The 18,263-nt window shown below is 49.6% G+C and overlaps 7 protein-coding genes across 7 annotated transcripts; 3 read left to right on the top strand and 4 right to left on the bottom strand.

The window, feature by feature from the left end:
- The first annotated feature begins 126 nt into the window (after positions 1 to 126).
- Positions 127 to 1,597, top strand: LOC6601020 (lipid droplet-associated hydrolase). The gene is made up of 2 exons (XM_002026106.2): positions 127 to 668; positions 734 to 1,597. The coding sequence occupies exons 1-2, from the start codon at positions 476 to 478 to the stop codon at positions 1,462 to 1,464; spliced, it is 924 nt and encodes a 307-aa protein (XP_002026142.1). The 5' UTR covers positions 127 to 475; the 3' UTR covers positions 1,465 to 1,597.
- Positions 1,597 to 5,555, bottom strand: LOC6601019 (RNA polymerase-associated protein CTR9 homolog). The gene is made up of 5 exons (XM_026993966.1): positions 5,442 to 5,555; positions 5,276 to 5,374; positions 4,259 to 5,194; positions 2,908 to 4,202; positions 1,597 to 2,838 (listed from the first exon to the last, which is right to left on the bottom strand). The coding sequence occupies exons 1-5, from the start codon at positions 5,481 to 5,483 to the stop codon at positions 1,617 to 1,619; spliced, it is 3,594 nt and encodes a 1,197-aa protein (XP_026849767.1). The 5' UTR covers positions 5,484 to 5,555; the 3' UTR covers positions 1,597 to 1,616.
- Positions 5,556 to 5,781: 226 nt separating this feature from the next.
- LOC6601017 (5'-nucleotidase domain-containing protein 1) lies at positions 5,782 to 7,929 on the top strand. The gene has a single exon (XM_002026103.2). It carries the CDS (start codon positions 5,860 to 5,862, stop codon positions 7,513 to 7,515), a length of 1,656 nt encoding a protein of 551 aa, XP_002026139.2. The 5' UTR covers positions 5,782 to 5,859; the 3' UTR covers positions 7,516 to 7,929.
- A 67-nt stretch (positions 7,930 to 7,996) lies between these two features.
- Positions 7,997 to 9,728, bottom strand: LOC6601016 (acetyl-CoA acetyltransferase). Its single transcript, XM_002026102.2, has 5 exons — positions 9,627 to 9,728; positions 9,427 to 9,548; positions 9,213 to 9,325; positions 8,532 to 9,147; positions 7,997 to 8,466 (listed from the first exon to the last, which is right to left on the bottom strand). The coding sequence occupies exons 1-5, from the start codon at positions 9,667 to 9,669 to the stop codon at positions 8,182 to 8,184; spliced, it is 1,179 nt and encodes a 392-aa protein (XP_002026138.1). The 5' UTR covers positions 9,670 to 9,728; the 3' UTR covers positions 7,997 to 8,181.
- Positions 9,729 to 10,703: 975 nt separating this feature from the next.
- Positions 10,704 to 12,033, top strand: LOC6601015 (ras-related protein Rac1). The gene has a single exon (XM_026993888.1). It carries the CDS (start codon positions 10,994 to 10,996, stop codon positions 11,570 to 11,572), a length of 579 nt encoding a protein of 192 aa, XP_026849689.1. The 5' UTR covers positions 10,704 to 10,993; the 3' UTR covers positions 11,573 to 12,033.
- A 1,541-nt stretch (positions 12,034 to 13,574) lies between these two features.
- Positions 13,575 to 14,880, bottom strand: LOC6601014 (calumenin-B). The gene is made up of 2 exons (XM_002026100.2): positions 14,329 to 14,880; positions 13,575 to 14,261 (listed from the first exon to the last, which is right to left on the bottom strand). Exons 1-2 carry the CDS (start codon positions 14,798 to 14,800, stop codon positions 13,747 to 13,749), a joined length of 987 nt encoding a protein of 328 aa, XP_002026136.2. The 5' UTR covers positions 14,801 to 14,880; the 3' UTR covers positions 13,575 to 13,746.
- Positions 14,881 to 15,275: 395 nt separating this feature from the next.
- Positions 15,276 to 17,829, bottom strand: LOC6601013 (rab5 GDP/GTP exchange factor). The gene is made up of 4 exons (XM_026993891.1): positions 17,579 to 17,829; positions 17,287 to 17,505; positions 16,895 to 17,207; positions 15,276 to 16,814 (listed from the first exon to the last, which is right to left on the bottom strand). The coding sequence occupies exons 1-4, from the start codon at positions 17,724 to 17,726 to the stop codon at positions 15,380 to 15,382; spliced, it is 2,115 nt and encodes a 704-aa protein (XP_026849692.1). The 5' UTR covers positions 17,727 to 17,829; the 3' UTR covers positions 15,276 to 15,379.
- Between the last annotated feature and the right edge of the window lie 434 nt (positions 17,830 to 18,263).

The raw sequence follows: 18,263 nt of genomic DNA, 5'->3' as shown, positions 1-18,263 counted from the left end.
GAAATTTCCTGCTGCACAGTACAAATGCAATAATTTCGAAATTAATTTCTATCAAATCGTGACAATTTTTTTATAATATCAATTTGCCCGCACAAATTTGGCAAGCACTAATTTCGGCGCCAGTTGGCAGCGTTGCTAGTGCTGGACAAACCGACCGCCCCGCCGTCCCCGCACACCGAGAACCGCTGACCTTTGTTCGATTGTCATAAAAGATTAGGCGAAAACGGAATAACGTTATCACAGATCAGACGAGATTAATCGCGCCATTTCGTCTGCATTCAAACCCTCAGTTAACGGACATTCGTCTGGTGGATTGCAGCGGTAGTGAGAGACAGAGAGAGATAGAGAGAGAAAACGCGAAACCGGTTGCCGCATGTGGACGGAGCTGAGTTTTTGGGGCAGCGCAGGTGTTTGATTGATTTTCACCGCAATTTGCCACGCTAACACAGCCAAAACAGCAAGAGCCTCCGTGAAAATGCAAGAGGCCTACGTGAACATCAACTCCATACCCACCCATATACTCACGTGGGGCAGGTGGATCGAGGAGACGGTCACCGAGAAGGAGCTCGTCATTTGTATAACAGGCAACCCGGGGCTCCCGGGCTTCTACACGGAGTTTGCCAGCACCCTGCAGAAGCAATTGGGTGACCTCCCGGTGTGGGTGATTGGTGAGAGAAGGTGCTAGAGCCATCCCAAAAGAATGTTCCTTTATTTTTTCGCTTATTCTGTACAGGACACGCGGGCCATGACGATCCGCCAGAGGCGAGCATCCGCGAGGTACCCCAGCTGACAGGCAACGAGGAGATCTTCAATCTCGACGGACAGATCAAACACAAGTTGGCGTTCATCAAGAAGTACGTGCCCAAAGATGTGAAGATCCATCTAATCGGACATTCGATTGGCGCGTGGATGATTCTCCAGATGCTGGAGGACGAGAGCGTGCGGAGCCGTGTCCAAAAGTGCTACATGCTCTTCCCCACAGTCGAGCGGATGATCGAGTCGCCCAACGGCTGGGTCTTCACCAAGCTCGCCATGCCCCTGTACTCGGTGTTTGGCTACGTCTTCTTCAAATTCTTCAATGCCCTGCCCGTCTGGCTGCGCCTCTTCCTCATCCAGATCTACTTTCTCATCTTCTCCATACCGCGCTCGTTCCTCGACACCGCCCTCCAGTACTCGAAACCCTCGGTGGCCGAGAAGGTGGTGTTCCTCGCCGATGATGAGATGTGCCGTGTGCGCGGCCTCCAGAAGGAGATTATCGAAAGGAATCTCCATTTGCTGAAGTTCTATTACGGCACCACGGATGGCTGGGTGCCCGTCTCCTACTACGAGCAGCTTAAGAAAGACTATCCCCAGGTGGACGCCACGCTGGATGGCCAAAAAATTGACCATGCCTTTGTCCTGCGTCACTCGCAGCCGGTGGCAGCGATTGTCCGGGAAATGATCCAGCAGAACCTCAGAAACTGATGTGCAATCGAAGCCCCAGGATCTCTAGTGGGAATCCTCCTCCACTGGCTTTTTTGTGGCGGCAAATTCTTTTTATTATAATCTTTGCAACTCTCAAAGGAAACACTAAATATAGTCGAAAATATCTTATAAAGCGCCGCTGGCTGTGTCTTTTAGTTTGCTGCAGGAGACGGCGAGCCGGAGGGACTGCGTGATCCGGACCTGGATCTGCTGCCAGATCGAGAGCGCGATCGAGACCCTGACCTTGACCTTGAGCCAGACTTTGAACGGGAGCGAGAGCGAGAGCCAGACTTTGAACGGGAACGGGAGCGAGAACGAGAGCCAGATTTGGAGCGTGATCGAGAGCGGGATCGGGAGCCGGACTTGGAGCGGGACCTGGACTTGGACTTGGACCTGGAGCGTGATCGGGAGCGGGACCCAGACTTGGAGCGGGAGCGTGATTTGGCACGGGAACCGGACTTGGAGCGGGATCTGCCACGGGATCCAGATTTCGAGCGCGATGGAGAGCGCGATTTGTCCGATTCGCCGCCGGACTCAATGCGATTCTTGGCCCTCTTACGCTTGGCGGCTCCATCGCTATCGCTGCCACTGCCAGAGCCACTCGGACTCCTACTGCGCTTGCGGCCACGATCGCTGCCACTGCCGCTGCGACTGTCGCTGTGGGAACGACTGGCTCGGCTGCCACTGCGACTTCTGCTCCTACTTCGCCGTTTGCCATCGCTCTCCGACTCGCTCGTGGAGATGGTTTCCTTGGACACGATTTTGAGACGCTGCTTGGCCGACAGCTTCTCCTTGGAGTCCTTGGCTCCTGCTCCCGGCTTGGACTTCTTGCTCTTCCGTTTCCCTGGCTTTTGGCCACCGCCACTGGGCTCCTCCTCGCTGTCGCTCTCGTATTTCTCCGTCTTGCGCTTGCGTCCGCTGCCGCCCTTCTTGCGCTCGCCTTTGCTCTTCTTTTTGGCAGGGCGTTCGCCCCCCTCGCGCGGTCCACCCTCGTTGCTGTCGCTGCCCGAGATGTAGTCATCCTTGCGTGGCCTGCCGCTGCCCTTTTTGCGCTCCTTGTCCGGGGCATCGGCAATGATAAGCAGGTTCTTGGTCTTCTCCACATACTCCTGGCGCTTAGCCAGCAGCTGGTCGCGCGACGTCTGGGCCTCCTCCTCGCGCCGCTTGCGCTGCTCGGCGACCTTCAGCTTGAAGGCCTCGCGCTCCTCCTCCTGCTTGCGGCGCAACGAACGCTCCTCCTCGTCGATGCGACGGGCACGACCCACATGGTATTGGGCCTGCGACAGGAGATCCTGGCAGGTGTTGGCCTCCACGCCTGCGACCTCAATGTTGAATCGATTCTTGTCGCCATGAACGGATAGATACTGAAAGTATCTGGGGATGAGAATGAAGGATTAGAAAAGGGATACGCAGACGGTTTAGGCGGGGGCAAGAGGGACTTACTTGTGCGCCAACTCCAGTTCGTGGACAGCTTGCAGGACCACCTCTAGGGTGGATTTCTCATCCTTTAGAATGGCCATGGCCAGGCGGGAGAGCACTACGGCAATGTTGAACAGCAGCACAGTGTCCTGGGGGGCCACACGGCGCGCCTTGAGCAGCACGGCCTTGGCCTCCACCAGTTTATTGGCCCGCAGGTAGGCCCTCGCCAGGTACTGCATCACCTCAACGTTGTTGTGCTTGTAGAACTTCTTCATGCAGTTCTCGTACATCTGAATGGCGCTGATGTACTGCTTTTGCTCCACGTAAACGTGGGCAATGTTCAGCCAGACGTCCGAGAAGTCGGCGGTGGCCTCGCGCACTTGTGCAAAGATGTCTCGTGCCTCGATTACACATCCCTTGTGGGCCAGCACAGCACCAATGCCGTTTGTGGCCCAAATATTGCGAGGATCGTTGCGCAGGACCTGCTTGAATATGGCCAGTGCCTTCTCCTGATGCTTGCGCTCCTTCTCCTTGTCCCGGCTCGGTTGATGCAACGTCTGGAGGGAGAAGTTCCCAAGGGCTATCAGGGAGTAGGCGTCCGTGGATGTGGCTGGATTCTTGAGGATCGTCTCAAAGTTCTTTTGTCCCAAAGCAAACTGCATTTTGGCCAAATGAAGATTGCCCAGCAGCGAGCGAGCATCCGGATTGTCGTTGTTGATGTTCAGAGCATCCTTGAAGAAATCCGAGGCCACGAATATCAGGCCCTTGTCTCTGGCCATGCACCCGAGACGGAGGTAGCAGTCGATGTAGTTCGGGTGCTCCTTGAGGATCTCCTTATACAGCTTGTCGGCCACATCGTAGCTGCTCATGGCCTCGTTCAGCCGCGCCAGATTGTACTTCATGGTGACCTGAATGGACTCGTAGTACTTGACATCCTTGTCCATCTCGGAGATGGCATGCTGCAGCGCCGACTCCAGCTTCACCTTCGCCTCAATCAGATCCCCCAGGCGGTAGTGCAGCGACGAGACATTGTTCTGGATCTCTGCAGGAATCTCATACTTGGCCTTGTCCTTCAGAATCTTCGATGCCGTGCCGTATGCCGCCAGCGAGGCAGCCAGATCGTTTTGCTCGAGGATCTGGGCGAGCTCTATCCAGGCCTCGATATCGTCCGGGAACTGTTCGGTTACCTTCTTCAGGTGCGTCTTGGCCATGTCTCGTTTCGACTGCGAGTTGGAGTGAGCATACAGCGAGCCAAGGATCTTCATTGTCTCGTAGTTCCCTGGCTGAATCTTGAGTACCTTCTCAAAGCATTGGGCAGCCTGAAAAGTGCCACAATTATAAGTAATTCTCTTGCGAAACCCCTCCTTGAACTTACATTCTCGGTATCCCCGCGATAGATGTACATCTGGCCCAGGCCATAGTGTGGCAGGACAAAGTTTGCCGGCGCTATTTGTGTGGATTGGTAGTAGTATTGAAACGCCTGATCGTAGTCGCTTTGGGCATGGAAACTCCTGGCCAGCTGGTAGCAGCTTTCGGCGCGCATTGCCTCGTTCTCTGTGTTGTGGAAGGCATGCAGTGCGAGATGATGGACCTTCTGGTAGTCCTTTTTGAAGAAGAAATGGTTAGCGAGGTGATTGAGCACCATGGGATTGGCATTATCGATGGTGTAGGCCTTGGAGAGCATCTGGACACCCAATTTATTCGATTCGGGCTCCAGTTGATTGAGCTTCAGCACGGCCAGGCCTATGAGGGCGCCCACGCATTGCTGGTCGAGCTGCAGGGCTCGCTCGAAGGCGAGTTTCGCCTTCTCGGGATTGCCCATCTTGAGGAAACAGTGGGCCATGCCTATCCGCACATTTGCCGGGCAGTTGGGGTTCGTTCGAAGGGCTTTCTTGTAGAAGGCCATTGCACCGCGATAGTCCTTGCGATTGAAGGCAATGCACGCCTTGCCCAGCAGCGAGGGGATGTTCGAGGGCGATTGATTCAGCACAAAGTTGAACTGTGCGTCCGCCTGGTCCATCTTGTCGCCCTCCAGCAGGCAGAAGTAGGCCCTACCTAGCAGATGGCTCTGATCGTACATGATAATTTTGTCGGCATTCGTGTAGAGGTTCGTGGCCTTCATGAAGAGCTCTCGTTTCTTGTCCTTGGACTTCTCGCGATAGGCCTCCTGGACATAGTGGGCGGCCAGCATGTCCAGAGCGCGCATGAGATCCTTGTCCGAGTCCCGATACTCCTTGTTGGCCTCGGGCCCCCGCGAGTCCTCCAGCAGCGTGACGAAATCATCGGTCTTTTTCTGCTTGTAGTATGCCAGCTAGAAGAGAGCAGAGCAGAGCACCATGTGGCCACCATTAGCAGTGGAATCAGCGGATAGAAGCAGACTCCTTTTACTCACCGACACATTCACCCATACATGTAATGGGGCGCGCTCCTGCTTGAGGATACTCAGGACCTCCAGGCAGTCCGGCAGTTGATCGGGATCCACCTCAATGACCTACGAAAATGCGAAAACATATTGCCATTCTGTGGCGAAAATCAGTCAAAACCCCTCAAAAACTCACCTCATCGGTGTCCTGCAGGGGTATTTCAATGCAGTTGGACATGGCTCGAGCGGTATTGGCCTAAAAGCCAACAATCTGACCACAAATGACCGATTAAATGGCGGAAAATTAGCAGAAAATCAAAAAATAATAGAAACAATTCTCCGAATGATGGCTAGAGATGGCACCCAGGCGTTACCCGAAGGCGATAGCTGAAGAAAAAAATCCGAATTTTTCGATAACCATAGAAGATAGATATCGACAGATATCGACACTGTGTTGCTATCGGAAAGATGGGAGGAGAAATCACTTAACAACACTAAAAAAAAAAAAACAAACAAAACAAAAAACAACAAGCGACGATAGGAAAAATGTGCAATCTTTAATAATTTTAGACCTTAAGTTCGGGGAAGTGAGATGTGCTAGCGGATAAGATAAAATGCAGGCCTTGGGCAGATCGGGCCACAATCTGGGGGCCTTTACCAGTTCCAGCTCGATTTTGTACGCCACATCAACAAAAACAAACGCACACACGCACAGATATCGAACAGATGTTTTGCGTTTATTACGTAATTATATGAATTTGGCGCAAAATTCAATGACGTTTAGAGCCCCAACGACAGCAGCAGCAGCAAAAGCAACAGCAACAGCACCGCGTGAACGAGAGCACACGAAAACGTTTACGGTCCAGACGACGCGAAGAGTGATCCACGGTTTTGCTGGCCGCAGTTATTCGCGATATTCTGCTAGCACCATCATGACCTCCTACTGCAAGGAGCTGTCTCTCAAGGACTATGACATCATTGGGTTCGACCTGGACGGCACTCTGCTGCGCTACAATCTCACCAACATGTCGGCCCTAATCTACGACGTGCTGAAGCGGTATCTGGTCGATAACAAGGGTTACTCCGAGCAGCTGCTGAAGCTGCCCATGGATCTGGACTTTCTGCAGAAGGGTCTGTTCCTGGATGGGCCGCGCGGCAATATCCTGAAGCTGAGCAGCGAGGCGCAGATCCTGAGGGCCACACATGGCACCCGGCTACTGACAGACGAAGAAATCGTGGCCATCTACGGACCAGAGCGGCAATGGGCGATCACCACATCCTTCTACAAGGACCCGCTTTCCACCTGGAACGGTGCGGCCTCCGAGCAGATGCGCTCCCTGCTGGACTACTTTGATACGCCCAGCGCGTTGGTGTTTGCCCAGGCCGTGGACTTGGTGGACAAGGAGAGCGAGTCGCCGCCGCAGGAGTACGAAGTGTGGCGCGATCTGCAGGCCGGTCTCATGCACATCTTCAGCAGAGATCACTTTTCCAACGACATCAGCTTGTACTTCAAGGGCATGCGGGCGGATCCTCAGAAGTATGTCCTGTGCACGGACAGCAGCGTGATGGACTGGCTGTCGGCACTGAGGAAATCCGGCAAGAAACTCTTCCTGCTGACGGGCTCCAACATTGATTTTGCCAATCTGACGGCGACCCAAGCGCTGGGCAAGGACTGGCAGGAGTATTTCGATTTTGTGGTGACCTACGCCAAGAAGCCGGGGTTCTTTACCATTCAGCGTCCCTTCCTGCAGGTGGATGTGAGGGAGCTGAAGGAGCTGGCCAACACGGAGCTGCCACAGGATGCAGGGATACTCAAGCCGGGGGAGCTCTACTCGCAAGGCAACTGGCATCAGCTGCACAAAGCACTCGCGCGGCTGCTAAACAAAGAACCCGCCCAGGCCAGGGCCCTGTACTTTGGCGACAACATCATCCAGGATGTCTACACGCCCGTGAGGCATCGAGACTTTGATGCCGTGGCTATTGCCGAGGAGCTGCTGATGGAGGAGAAGAACTATCCATATTTCGCCGAGCTGGATTCGCAGCTGTGGGGCTCGTACTTTGCCATTGGCTGCCAGCCCACCCTCTGGTCGAACTTCATCAGCAGCTTTGCCCAGATCTGTGTGCCCTCCATGCAGGAGGTGGCCCAGACGGCGCCCGCCCAACGCATCGTGTGCACCAATCCGTATGGCTTTTCGCCCAGGCTTCCGAAAGAGCTGGAGATGACGCATCCAACGAGCTGCTGGGAAGGTGGCACTGGAAGTGGCATATGATGATATCATTACCCAAGAGCTTCGACTCGCAAATAATGCACGCCGCTGCCGCTGCATCTCATCAAAATTCTACGAATCGTACAACAAAATGCTATTCAGTAATGAGAGAGAAAATCTACTATAAACATTTCGCACTCTCGGCTACAGTGCATGTCATAATGCTAAGACCTTTCTAACAGATTGTAATAGACAAACTAATTTATCATATACTAAAATAGGCATCATTTTTTAGCTAAAATTTATACGGATAACCGAAACTGAAGCAAATTTTGAATAGAATAGAGAAATTTATATGTTATACCTACTCCCGAAACGCAGTGTAAATGCTGAATTAGCCTTTGACCTTCCCATTGTACAAATATGTTTGTATTTTATGTATACACAAAAGCAACAACTAAATAAATGGGTTGTGCCTCCAACAAATAAGAGAAATTTTAATTGAGAAAACGCGCGATGCACGACTCAGGCAGGAAATTGGCAATTCTATAATTGGATTTCTTTCTGGATTTTATTTGGCAAACACAAAAAATCTATTGTAAGTACGGTTAAAATACCTAGCGAGGAATACAGCAGAAGAATTGCAAATCTATGCTTAATTTGAGAGAACAGGCACCAGCGGATAATAAATTAGATTGAATGACTAAGAGAGAGAGAGATAGAGCAGGATTAGACGACACGCTCGATGGCCACAGCAATGCCCATGCCGCCACCGATGCAGAGGGAGGCGATACCACGACGACCGCCAGTGCGCTCCAAGGCATAGAGCAGCGTGACAAGGACACGGGCACCCGAGGCACCAATCGGATGGCCCAAAGCAATCGCACCTCCGTTCACATTCACTTTGCTGGCATCCAACTGCAGATCCTTTAGCACAGCCAGGGATTGGGCAGCAAAGGCTTCGTTCAGCTCATACAGATCGACTTCGTCGCGTTTCCACGAGATTTTCGTCAACTAAAAGCAAGAGGAAATATGAGAAAAAAGAGGCCAGAAATGGCTGGGATGGGTTTATGGTTTACCAAGGCTTCCACAGCTGTAACCGGTCCCAGACCCATGACCCTGGGCTCGATTCCACTCTGCGTCCAACCCACAATCTTGGCCAGCGGTTTCAGACCCTTTTTGGTGACCTCCTCGCCGGACATCAGCAGGACGGCGGCAGCGGAATCATTCACACCCGAAGCATTGCCAGCGGTAACGGTGCCGCCCTCCTTGAAGGCGGCCCTCAGCTTCTGCACGCCCTCGACAGTGCTGCCCGCCTTGATGTACTCATCCTTGCTAAAGATTTGAGTGCCCTTTCGATCCTTGATCTCCACGGGGACAATCTCCTTGTCAAAGTAGCCCTTTTGCTGGGCCTCCTCTGCCCGTGTCTGTGACTGAACGGCGTACGAGTCCTGGGCCTCCCGACTCAGGTTATATTTCTCGGCGAGAATCTCTGCGGTGACGCCCATGTGGATGTTCTCCATGGCATCTGTGAGCCCGTCATGGAGCATCGAATCAACAAAGCTGCTCGAGCCCATTTTCACACCCTGCCGCAAATGCATGACATGGGGAGCCAGGGACATGCTCTCCTGGCCGCCAGCAATTACGATGTTGGCATCCCCAGAACGAATGGACTGATAGCCCAGGACAACGGTTCTTCAAAGTTGAAGAATGGCATTAGAATGGACGGATTCCTAAAGGAGAGCTCACTCAAAACTCACTTGAGACCTGAACCACAGAGCATATTGATGCCATAGGCTGGCACTTGAATGGGGAGGCCCGCCTTGAGAGAGGCCTGACGAGCGGGGTTCTGGCCCTGACCCGCAGTGAGCGCCTGGCAAAGATTTACATAACAAATAATTAAGCAACCAAACCATTCTCCGACGCAGCAAAACGACCTAAGATAAGCAATTTGGTATGATATGATTTGAATACCTGACCCATGATGACTTCGTTGACATTTTCGGGCTCCACACTCGCCCGCTTGAGCACTTCCTGGATGACCACGCTGCCCAGATCGGAGGCTTTCAGTTTAGAAAGCGTTTCACAGAAGCTACCTGTTGAGTCGTAGGGCGTCGGTGCCAGAAAGAGAAAGTTACCAATTGGAATTTGGATATTTGGTTCGATTTGTTTACCTATAGGCGTGCGGGCTGCGGACACAATGTACACGTCAGACATGGCTGTTGGATGCGTAATACCTAGGGTTTATGGTCTAACTAATTAAAAAAAAAACTCAAATGTAATATTCGAAATGGTTTTTGGTGTGCCGACTGCAGCAGAATCGATTAATCGTGTAACTTTCCAGCACTGGCTTTAAGTCTAGTGTGAACACACCCAGCAGCTGCTGCAGATATATCGTAAAGAAAATAGTTCAATATCGTAGCGGGTAATCATAATTATATTTTATTGAACGATATGACAAAGGGAGCAATCATACATAATAAAACTGCCAGAACTCTTCATTCAATCGACGGAAGATAAATTTGGCAATGACCGGTTCGCAACAAATGAGTCCCATTCCAAATACAAATTTTGCCAATTCCATGCATACTCATACCCTGGGGGGAATGGATGTTATAGAGTTGAGAAAATTTTTGACATTCTCTGCTCTAATTAATGCAGAAACTAGACATTCTCTGTTTTAAAGGTATTTCAACGATATTTTGCAATTAGTGGTCTTACAGAGGCCAATAATTGGTACAGGGATCAGGATTTATATACAAGAAACTAATCAAATGCATTCATAGGCCAACAAAATGCAATCTGAGACAGTATCTTTATATAATATTAACGAAATAGGGTATACAAATGCCCATACTCTGGTTGACAAGCAATGAGTCTGCAACATTGACGTCACAACACTGCGACTGTAGTTTTTGTTGAAACCGTGTTTTTGTCAAAATAAAAAACATGCGAGTGCTTAAAAGTAGTTTATCTTGAACAAAATTAATTAGTAAATCATATAAAATTATGTGGGCAAAGCTGTGAGATCTTTATAGCTAGTAATATTCGACGGAATATCAAAAACGAAGAATATGTAAAATAGAATTTGAATTCGTCAGTATATTTACGGTATATTTTTAAAATGAGACGGTATATTTTGGTATATTTCTGAGGGTCGGACGGTATATTTTAACCATAAATCCGCGGTTACACTGACCGTATATCTTATCGATAAGTCCGCGTACACAGAAAATAAATTTTTTTGAGAAAATTAATTTTTTTGATGAAATTGGGAAATTAAACGCACAAAACGTGAACAAAAGCAATCCCAGCGAAAGGCGCGATTACCACGCGTCGAGAGGACCAAACGGCACATAAAACAAGTGGTGATATATACGCATTTCGGCTGTCGCAAGCAACAGCCCTCGCCCAAAAACGCCAACCAGCAGCAGCCACCATACCACACCCCCCCCCGCACTGCGCCGCACAATCAGCAGCCGCACACACAAAGCACTCCAGCCGCAGCAGCCACAGAAAATAGTAAAGTAACGCAACAAATATGCAGGCGATTAAGTGTGTCGTTGTGGGCGACGGAGCCGTGGGTAAGACCTGCTTGCTGATCAGCTACACGACAAATGCGTTTCCCGGCGAGTACATACCCACCGTGTTCGACAACTACTCGGCCAATGTGATGGTCGATGCCAAGCCCATTAATTTGGGATTGTGGGATACGGCCGGGCAGGAGGACTACGACCGCCTGCGTCCGCTGTCCTATCCACAGACAGATGTCTTCCTCATTTGCTTCTCGCTGGTGAATCCGGCCTCGTTCGAGAACGTGCGCGCAAAGTGGTATCCGGAGGTGCGGCACCACTGCCCCAGCACACCCATCATTCTGGTGGGCACCAAGCTGGATTTGCGCGACGACAAGAACACCATCGAGAAGCTGCGCGACAAGAAGCTGGCACCCATCACCTATCCCCAGGGCCTGGCCATGGCTAAGGAGATTGGCGCCGTCAAATATCTGGAGTGCTCGGCGCTAACGCAAAAGGGACTGAAGACGGTGTTCGATGAGGCTATCAGATCGGTGCTCTGCCCAGTGCTGCAGCCCAAGTCCAAGCGCAAGTGCGCCCTGCTCTAAAAGAAGGATCCCAGCAGGAGCAGGAGCAGTACAGATGGAGGAGCCCAGAGCAAGTGAAGAAGCAAAAACACCCACGAAGCATTACACACACACACACACACACACGAACTTCTCTTTAAACGTAATATTATTAACTATAAAACAATTATGTAACCGAGGCATTGGCCATCCGTCGTCGGATGTGGTCCATCCTTCTTGGTTACAATTTTGCCACTAATTTCGGGGGAACCCCAAACGTTCCCAGCCACAACTTCTTGCTTCTGTTTCGCTTACGTTACCGTTTCCATGTTCGTTTCCGTTTAAATTTCGTTTCCGTGTTTTTTTTTTTCTAAATATAATTCAAATCTATAATCCTGTTTCTATTGGTAGTTTTCTCCATGTGCATTAAATCGAACTAAAAGTTATCGCCAGATTGCGAGATATTTCTAAACGAAAGAAAAAACCAATGGAAAAATCTGTAACTGTATTTTGTATTATTTAATAACCTTTTGTAATTAAAATTAATGTTGTAAAACTGAGGTAAAACCAAAAAAAAAAAAAAAACAAAAAAAGTGCGAGGATAGTGAACGAAAGTAGAGGAGGACGAGAAGACGAGAATAACCGCATAAAGAGAGCATAAAGCATAAAGAGTTCGCCTGTTGATTGTCGGTCCCATCCCCGAGGGCATATCCTTGGGGATCAGGCTAGTAGGATATTTGAGAGAGTCAGTAAAGTAAACGTTCCATTGCAATTACACTTACATACATACATTATTACATACATATTTGTATTTAGATGTTGTTGGATAGAACAAAGATTGGCAAATGGGAGGAGAGCAGCAGGTAACAACTTTTTAAACTTTTGCTAGATCCAGGAACTATCAATCTACATACACACACATAGGTATATATATATATATACAATATTATATACATGTATGTATAAAATGAGAAAGTCCTTCGTATACTATGTACTGAAATTGAAATCATCAAAACTAAAAAAACTGAGCAACTTTGAATACTTTGTACTTTAAAAACCACAAAATATTCATCAAACAAACAAAACAAAACGCTGACGAGCTGACGAAACCAAGATAATTATATAAATGTGTCTATTTCAATGGAAATCAATAAAGCATACAACAAAAACTATCAATACTCTCAAGCTAAAGAATTATTTTCAACAAAGGAACACAAGAGGAGTGGAGTTATTTCTTCTTAAAGGTGGGGGTGGAGGTGGGATCTACAAATATTTCATTTCCTACATCTTTCATCCTACAAACTCTCCGCTGCGCTACCCGTTGTGTTATCTCCAGCCAGTCTCCCCTGTACTCTCCACAGTCTTAATAGGGAGACAGAATTGTCAACCCGAAAATGAAAATATTTGCTTATCTCGGCGAAAGTCGAAACCAAAAAAAAAAAAACCGAATCAAATCAGCTTGAGGCAAAGCAACGGATTCGTGCTTGCCCGTCCCTGTCCCCCACTGGCTCTATCTCTCTCATTCTCACTCTATCTATCAGTCTTGATGTATTGTACAAAAACAGTGAATGGAAAATGTCTAAACCCACCCATTGGGATTGAGTTAAAGTGGGACAAATAATCCATTCATGATTTGGTCCTTTTCAAACACAATACAGAAGGAAATATACGACATTTAATGTATATCTATTAAGCCATGGTGTACCGAAACTTAATCGCCTAACTGTGGGAACATTTCTATCAATGTGTGTGTGGTGGAATGTTCTCGCAGCTGGAAATGAATCTGGAAACAACTAAAATCGTTTTATGTTTATGTTACACACATATCCATATACATATATATACATACATATATATATATATGTATATGAATCTGTTCCGTTTGTGTGGGAGAACGGAGTGATGGGGCGGTCAAATGTTCCCATATGTGCGTGTGCGAGAAGTGACGTGTCCATTCCATGGAGAAGAGCAGAAGATTTGATGATGGACCCAACGCTGACGTGGACGCCTTTCAATTAGGAACAAAAATCAAATCAATTAAACATTAAGTAGAAATATTAGTGTTTATGTTTATCCGTTTATAATGCACTTCTGTCTTAGATCTAAAGAGAGTTTTACAAAATTATTTGGCATTCGAGTTGGGAGATTCTTAAGAGTTGTTTGTTCATATTGTGGTTTAATCTCAGGGAGTGTTTTTGATTCGTCTAGTCTAGAACTCAGAACTCGTCGTGTCTGGCCAAAGCCTCGCCGAATTCGGTGGCCTGGGAGCCCACAAAGGCATCGTATTTGTCTAGGACTTCTGCCTTTGTTAGCTTCTCGTCGTGATCCACATCCGCCTCAAAGATCAGATGCTTGGCCTCGCTTTCGGAATGATCAAAGTCTTGCGGCGTGATCCACTGGCGAACTTCCGTCTCAGTGAGATAACCATCGCCGTCGGTGTCGCGGTACTTGGCAAAGGCCTCGCGCTCGCTGGCCACCCACTCGGGCTCCTCCTCGTTGGCCTCCGATGGGCGGTACATGTCGCCGATGTACTCATCCTCATTGATTTTTCCATCCTTGTCTTTGTCCAGATCTTCCACTGTCTCCTGCAGGACCACGTCACGCATGGTGGGATGGTCCTCGGGATGCAGGAAGGCCGTGAACTCCTCGCGGGTCAAGCTATCGTCAAGATCCTGATCGGCCACAGCCCAGCGGCGACGATCACGCTTGAGCAATCCCTTGTAGCTGATGCCTGGACGGGGCATGAGAAGATTGATTAAAGATTTTCAACTAAGCAACACTCTCTTTTTTCCACTCACCATTCTCCTCTTGGGCCAGTTCTTCCGCGGACAAATCATTCAGGAAACTATAGACTGAATCCCGGTACGCCTCCCAGCTGATGGTGGCATTGTTGTCCGGATTGTGCTGCCTCCAGAGACGACCCGTATCTTCCTCGATGTACCGTCTCTGCGTGAAAGAGATCCAGTTCTTCAGCTCCGACAGCGTCACCAGTCCGTCCTTGTCCTCATCTATGCGATCGAAAATAACGCCCAGCCGCCGCTTGCTCTCCTCCGGCGAGAGGTTGTCGAACTTCTTGGACTCATCCGGCCCCAAAAATGCTTCGTGGTCGTACTGCGAATTATGCTCGGCACCATCAAAGTGCGGGGCATGGAGCGAGTCGTGCTCTAGGGGATTGTGGGGCACTTCGGCCGGTATGCTGGATGCACTCGAAACGCTTATCGCGATGGCCACAACTAGCAGCAACAGCATTCTGTTCACAGTTCTCAACATTCCGGTTCCAAGTCGGCAGGCGGGCGTTCGATTCAAGTGGCAGCGGAATTCTGACTCTGATTTCAATTTTGTTTTGGAAAACGCGTTTGTGTGTGGCTTCGCTGGCAATGTGACCGTGGATTTATCGTTAAAATATACCGTCCGACCCTCAGAATTATACCAAAATATAGAATACATTTTCCACAAGATGAACTACTTTTAATTACTTTTATGTATTGTATATTGACAAAAAACAAGGTTTACAAGTTAATGTGGCCAGCAATGGGAATGGGACTCATTGTTGTGAACCGGGTAAAAGATGTTCTTACCCGAGCCGAAGGCTGTGCTGCAAAGTGGTAGAAGCTTATCGAAAACTGCGCGCCACGCTGTAAATTTAAAAGTTATCGGTACTAGTCAATTGAAATTTATTTAGGCTTCGCGTCTGTATTTTTTCCTATTAAGCTATTCAAGTATTGTACAAATAAATATGTGCAAATTGTTGAATTGAAACGACCTATGGGCTAACTACATCATATATCTATTTACATCTCTGTTGTACGTGCAGGGTAGGATAAAGAGTCGAACGATCTGCCATTCCAGCTATTTGGGTTTCTCAGTTGTCTCGACGTCGTGGCCTAGCGAACTGAAGTCCCCCGTGTTGCAGGAGATGCTTGGAATTTCGAAATTCGAGAATCCCCGATAGTTGGCCACCTCCGGCTTCAGGGGCGAGGGCAGCGAGACGCAAGTTCCGGGGACATCGCTGTCTATCAGGCTGTCCGTGGTGGTGTTGAGCAGGCTGGTCTCGGGTTCCACTGCTGCTGGCGCACCGCACGGCTGCGGCTGCGGCTGCGCCAGGGGATCGAATTCATCAAGATTTAACTTGGACTCCTCCGCCGTGCTGTTCTCGCCGCTTTGGTCCGACAGATCAAAGTCATAATTGATGTTCGTTAGGCCGCCCTGGAGCTCTGCACCCAGCATCAGGACATCTGCACAGCCGCCAGACGAGGGCTCCTCCAACAGAGACACCGCATCAAAGGCTGCGTAATTGAATATGGGAGAGGCAAAGAGGTTGTCGGGCTGCTGGAGATTCGGAAGTGGCGACAGGCGTCCAATGGAGCTGATGCTGGTGTCCTTCAGGGCCAGGCCTGACTCTTCCGCTGCCACAGCGGTCTTTACCATCCCGCTGTGAACTGTCAAGGACTGGGAACCACTCAATACATTCGCTTGATAATGGCCTGCTTCACCCTCGTGCATCTCCTGCAGCAGCTGGGAGCGTGCCTGGCCGATGAGGAAGGCGGGCGTCTTAATGGGCAACAGCGTCAGCGGTGCCTTCGCCATGACCGTGTCCACTCGTTCGGTGACTTCTCGCTGGAACTCAATCAACTCCTTTTCAAATGAGGCTATTCCCGAGCTAATGTCTGCATTCTTCCTCTGCAGCTTTTCCATTTGCTTCATGTTCTCCGAAATCAGGTGCAGACTCTCGCAGGCCATCAGAGCACTCTCCCAGGGGCTGCTGAAGGACTGCAGGCCTGCATCGGGCTGCATCAATGCATCAAACTCCTCTTTGCTGATGCCTAGACTCTCGCCATTCAAATTCTCGATGAAGGCAATGGCTGAGCAGAGATTGGTGAAATAGTACCCACCCTCGCCGCTCATCACGCGCGAGGCATTGGTGAATCGCGTCACAAAGTTGATGTTGCTGTGCAGCCGCACCGGATTGGCCTTGAGCACCACAAAGATCAGGGCGGGCAGGAAGTCATCGGCACTGGCTGGCCCGCCAGTGGCACGCTTGAGCAGCTCGAAGATGTGCCGGCAACAGCGGACGGTGCACTGGAGCTTCTCCTGCGGCGAGTAGTACGAATCGATACCCACCAGCTCGGATATGGCATTGTACACCAGATCCCTGGCCTCGGCATTCACCTCGTCAATGCTGCAGTCCAGATGCTTGGACGTTATCCAGCTCAGCTGGCGTATGCGCTTCTGAACCATCATGTCGCTTTCCTCGTCTGTTGTAAAGTAGGGACTAAAGAGAAATCTGCAAGAGTTTCCCCCCATTGTTTTGATAAGTGGATGAACGAATGAATTCTTTGATGTTCTCTGAGGATGATGACTCACTTGTGGTTCTGCGTCATCACGACCTTCTCAAAGAAATCGATGGCACTCTCGCGATCCTCGTTGGTGGCGATCTCAAAGCGCGGATCATTGTGCACAATGTCCGCCACCTTTGTGTAGGTATTCTGCACCGTATCCGAGAGCTCGTCAATGTTCTTGCTGCTGTGGCTGTTCATGTACTTCCGTATTTCATTGTCCAGCCGCTGGATTTCGCTCTTTAGCTTGCGCTTGCCATCGTCGGGAATGCGTAGCTTTTGCAGCTGCTTAACGAACTGACTTTCGGTGGGATCAGGGACATATCCACGCTGCTGAGCAACTATATATACAGGTAATCATATCATTAGTACTTTTGCAAGTTCAATCAAAGCCATCAATCAAAGTGATCTGCCACCTACTCTTTTGTGCACCCGCCTGAAGGGTCTTCTGCAGAACGGCCGTGAACTTCTTCTTCTGTAGCATCGAGGTGGTATCTGGCTCCTTGTCCACTTGCTTCTTGGGGGTATCCCGCACCAGAAAATGCTGCGGCGACCTGCGTTCGAGGGTTCCGCCTGCGGAAAAGGACGCAGGGCCGTGGCTGCTGCCACCGATGATGGGCTGCATGTCGCCAGCCTTCACTGCAAAGCGCAACTTCATGACTAAAGGCTCGACTGGAGATTAAGCTGGGCTGTGGCTGGAACCGGGACTTACACATTTTTCGCTGCTTATCGTTGCGGTCGCGAAAACACTTCGAGCAGAGGCCATCGTTCTGGGGAGTACCGTAGTATCCACAGCCCCGCCTGCATTTCAGATCTTGCTGCCCCAGGCGCAGCGAGGGCGGGCGCGCGGCCGTTGCCATTTCGGAGTATACGCAGCCTTTGATAATTCCTATCAGGTATTGATTGATTTGTCGCTTGTTCGCTCCCTTCTCCCTTTCTTCTTTTATTTGCGTATTTGCGTGGAACAACAATTAATTTGGAATGAAAAATTACATGGCAACTACACATTCGCTACATAATAGGAGGAAAAAGAGGGTATGGACAACAGGCAACACGGCCCAGAAAATGCAACTCATGCAAGGTGAATCCACCCCATTTGCCCAATATACCTTGTCGGTCTCGTCTTCAAGGTATGTTGTCCTCCAAAGCAAGGTGGAGCTCGTACGAACCTTCCAACTTTGCACGGCTGTTTTTCCTGTTGTCCATACCCTCTTTAACAGCCCATTGAAAATTACGACTCATTTTTTCGTTGCATAGCGATAGCGCTGTTATCGATGAAATATACCCGCCCCAAAACCTATTGCTTATTTCTATTTCCCTTTATATATTTCCTTCCTTCCTTTCTTTCTTTAGTGTCCTTTCCTTACATATACATTGTATTTACGGTGTATAAATAT

The sequence above is a fragment of the Drosophila persimilis genome, unplaced genomic scaffold, assembly GCF_003286085.1.
Source record: "Drosophila persimilis strain 14011-0111.01,24,50 unplaced genomic scaffold, DperRS2 tig00000977-arrow-arrow-pilon, whole genome shotgun sequence".
Lineage (NCBI taxonomy): Eukaryota > Metazoa > Arthropoda > Insecta > Diptera > Drosophilidae > Drosophila > Drosophila persimilis.
Note: the sequence above shows the minus strand (reverse complement) of the source record. Positions and strands in the feature narration are given on the sequence as shown.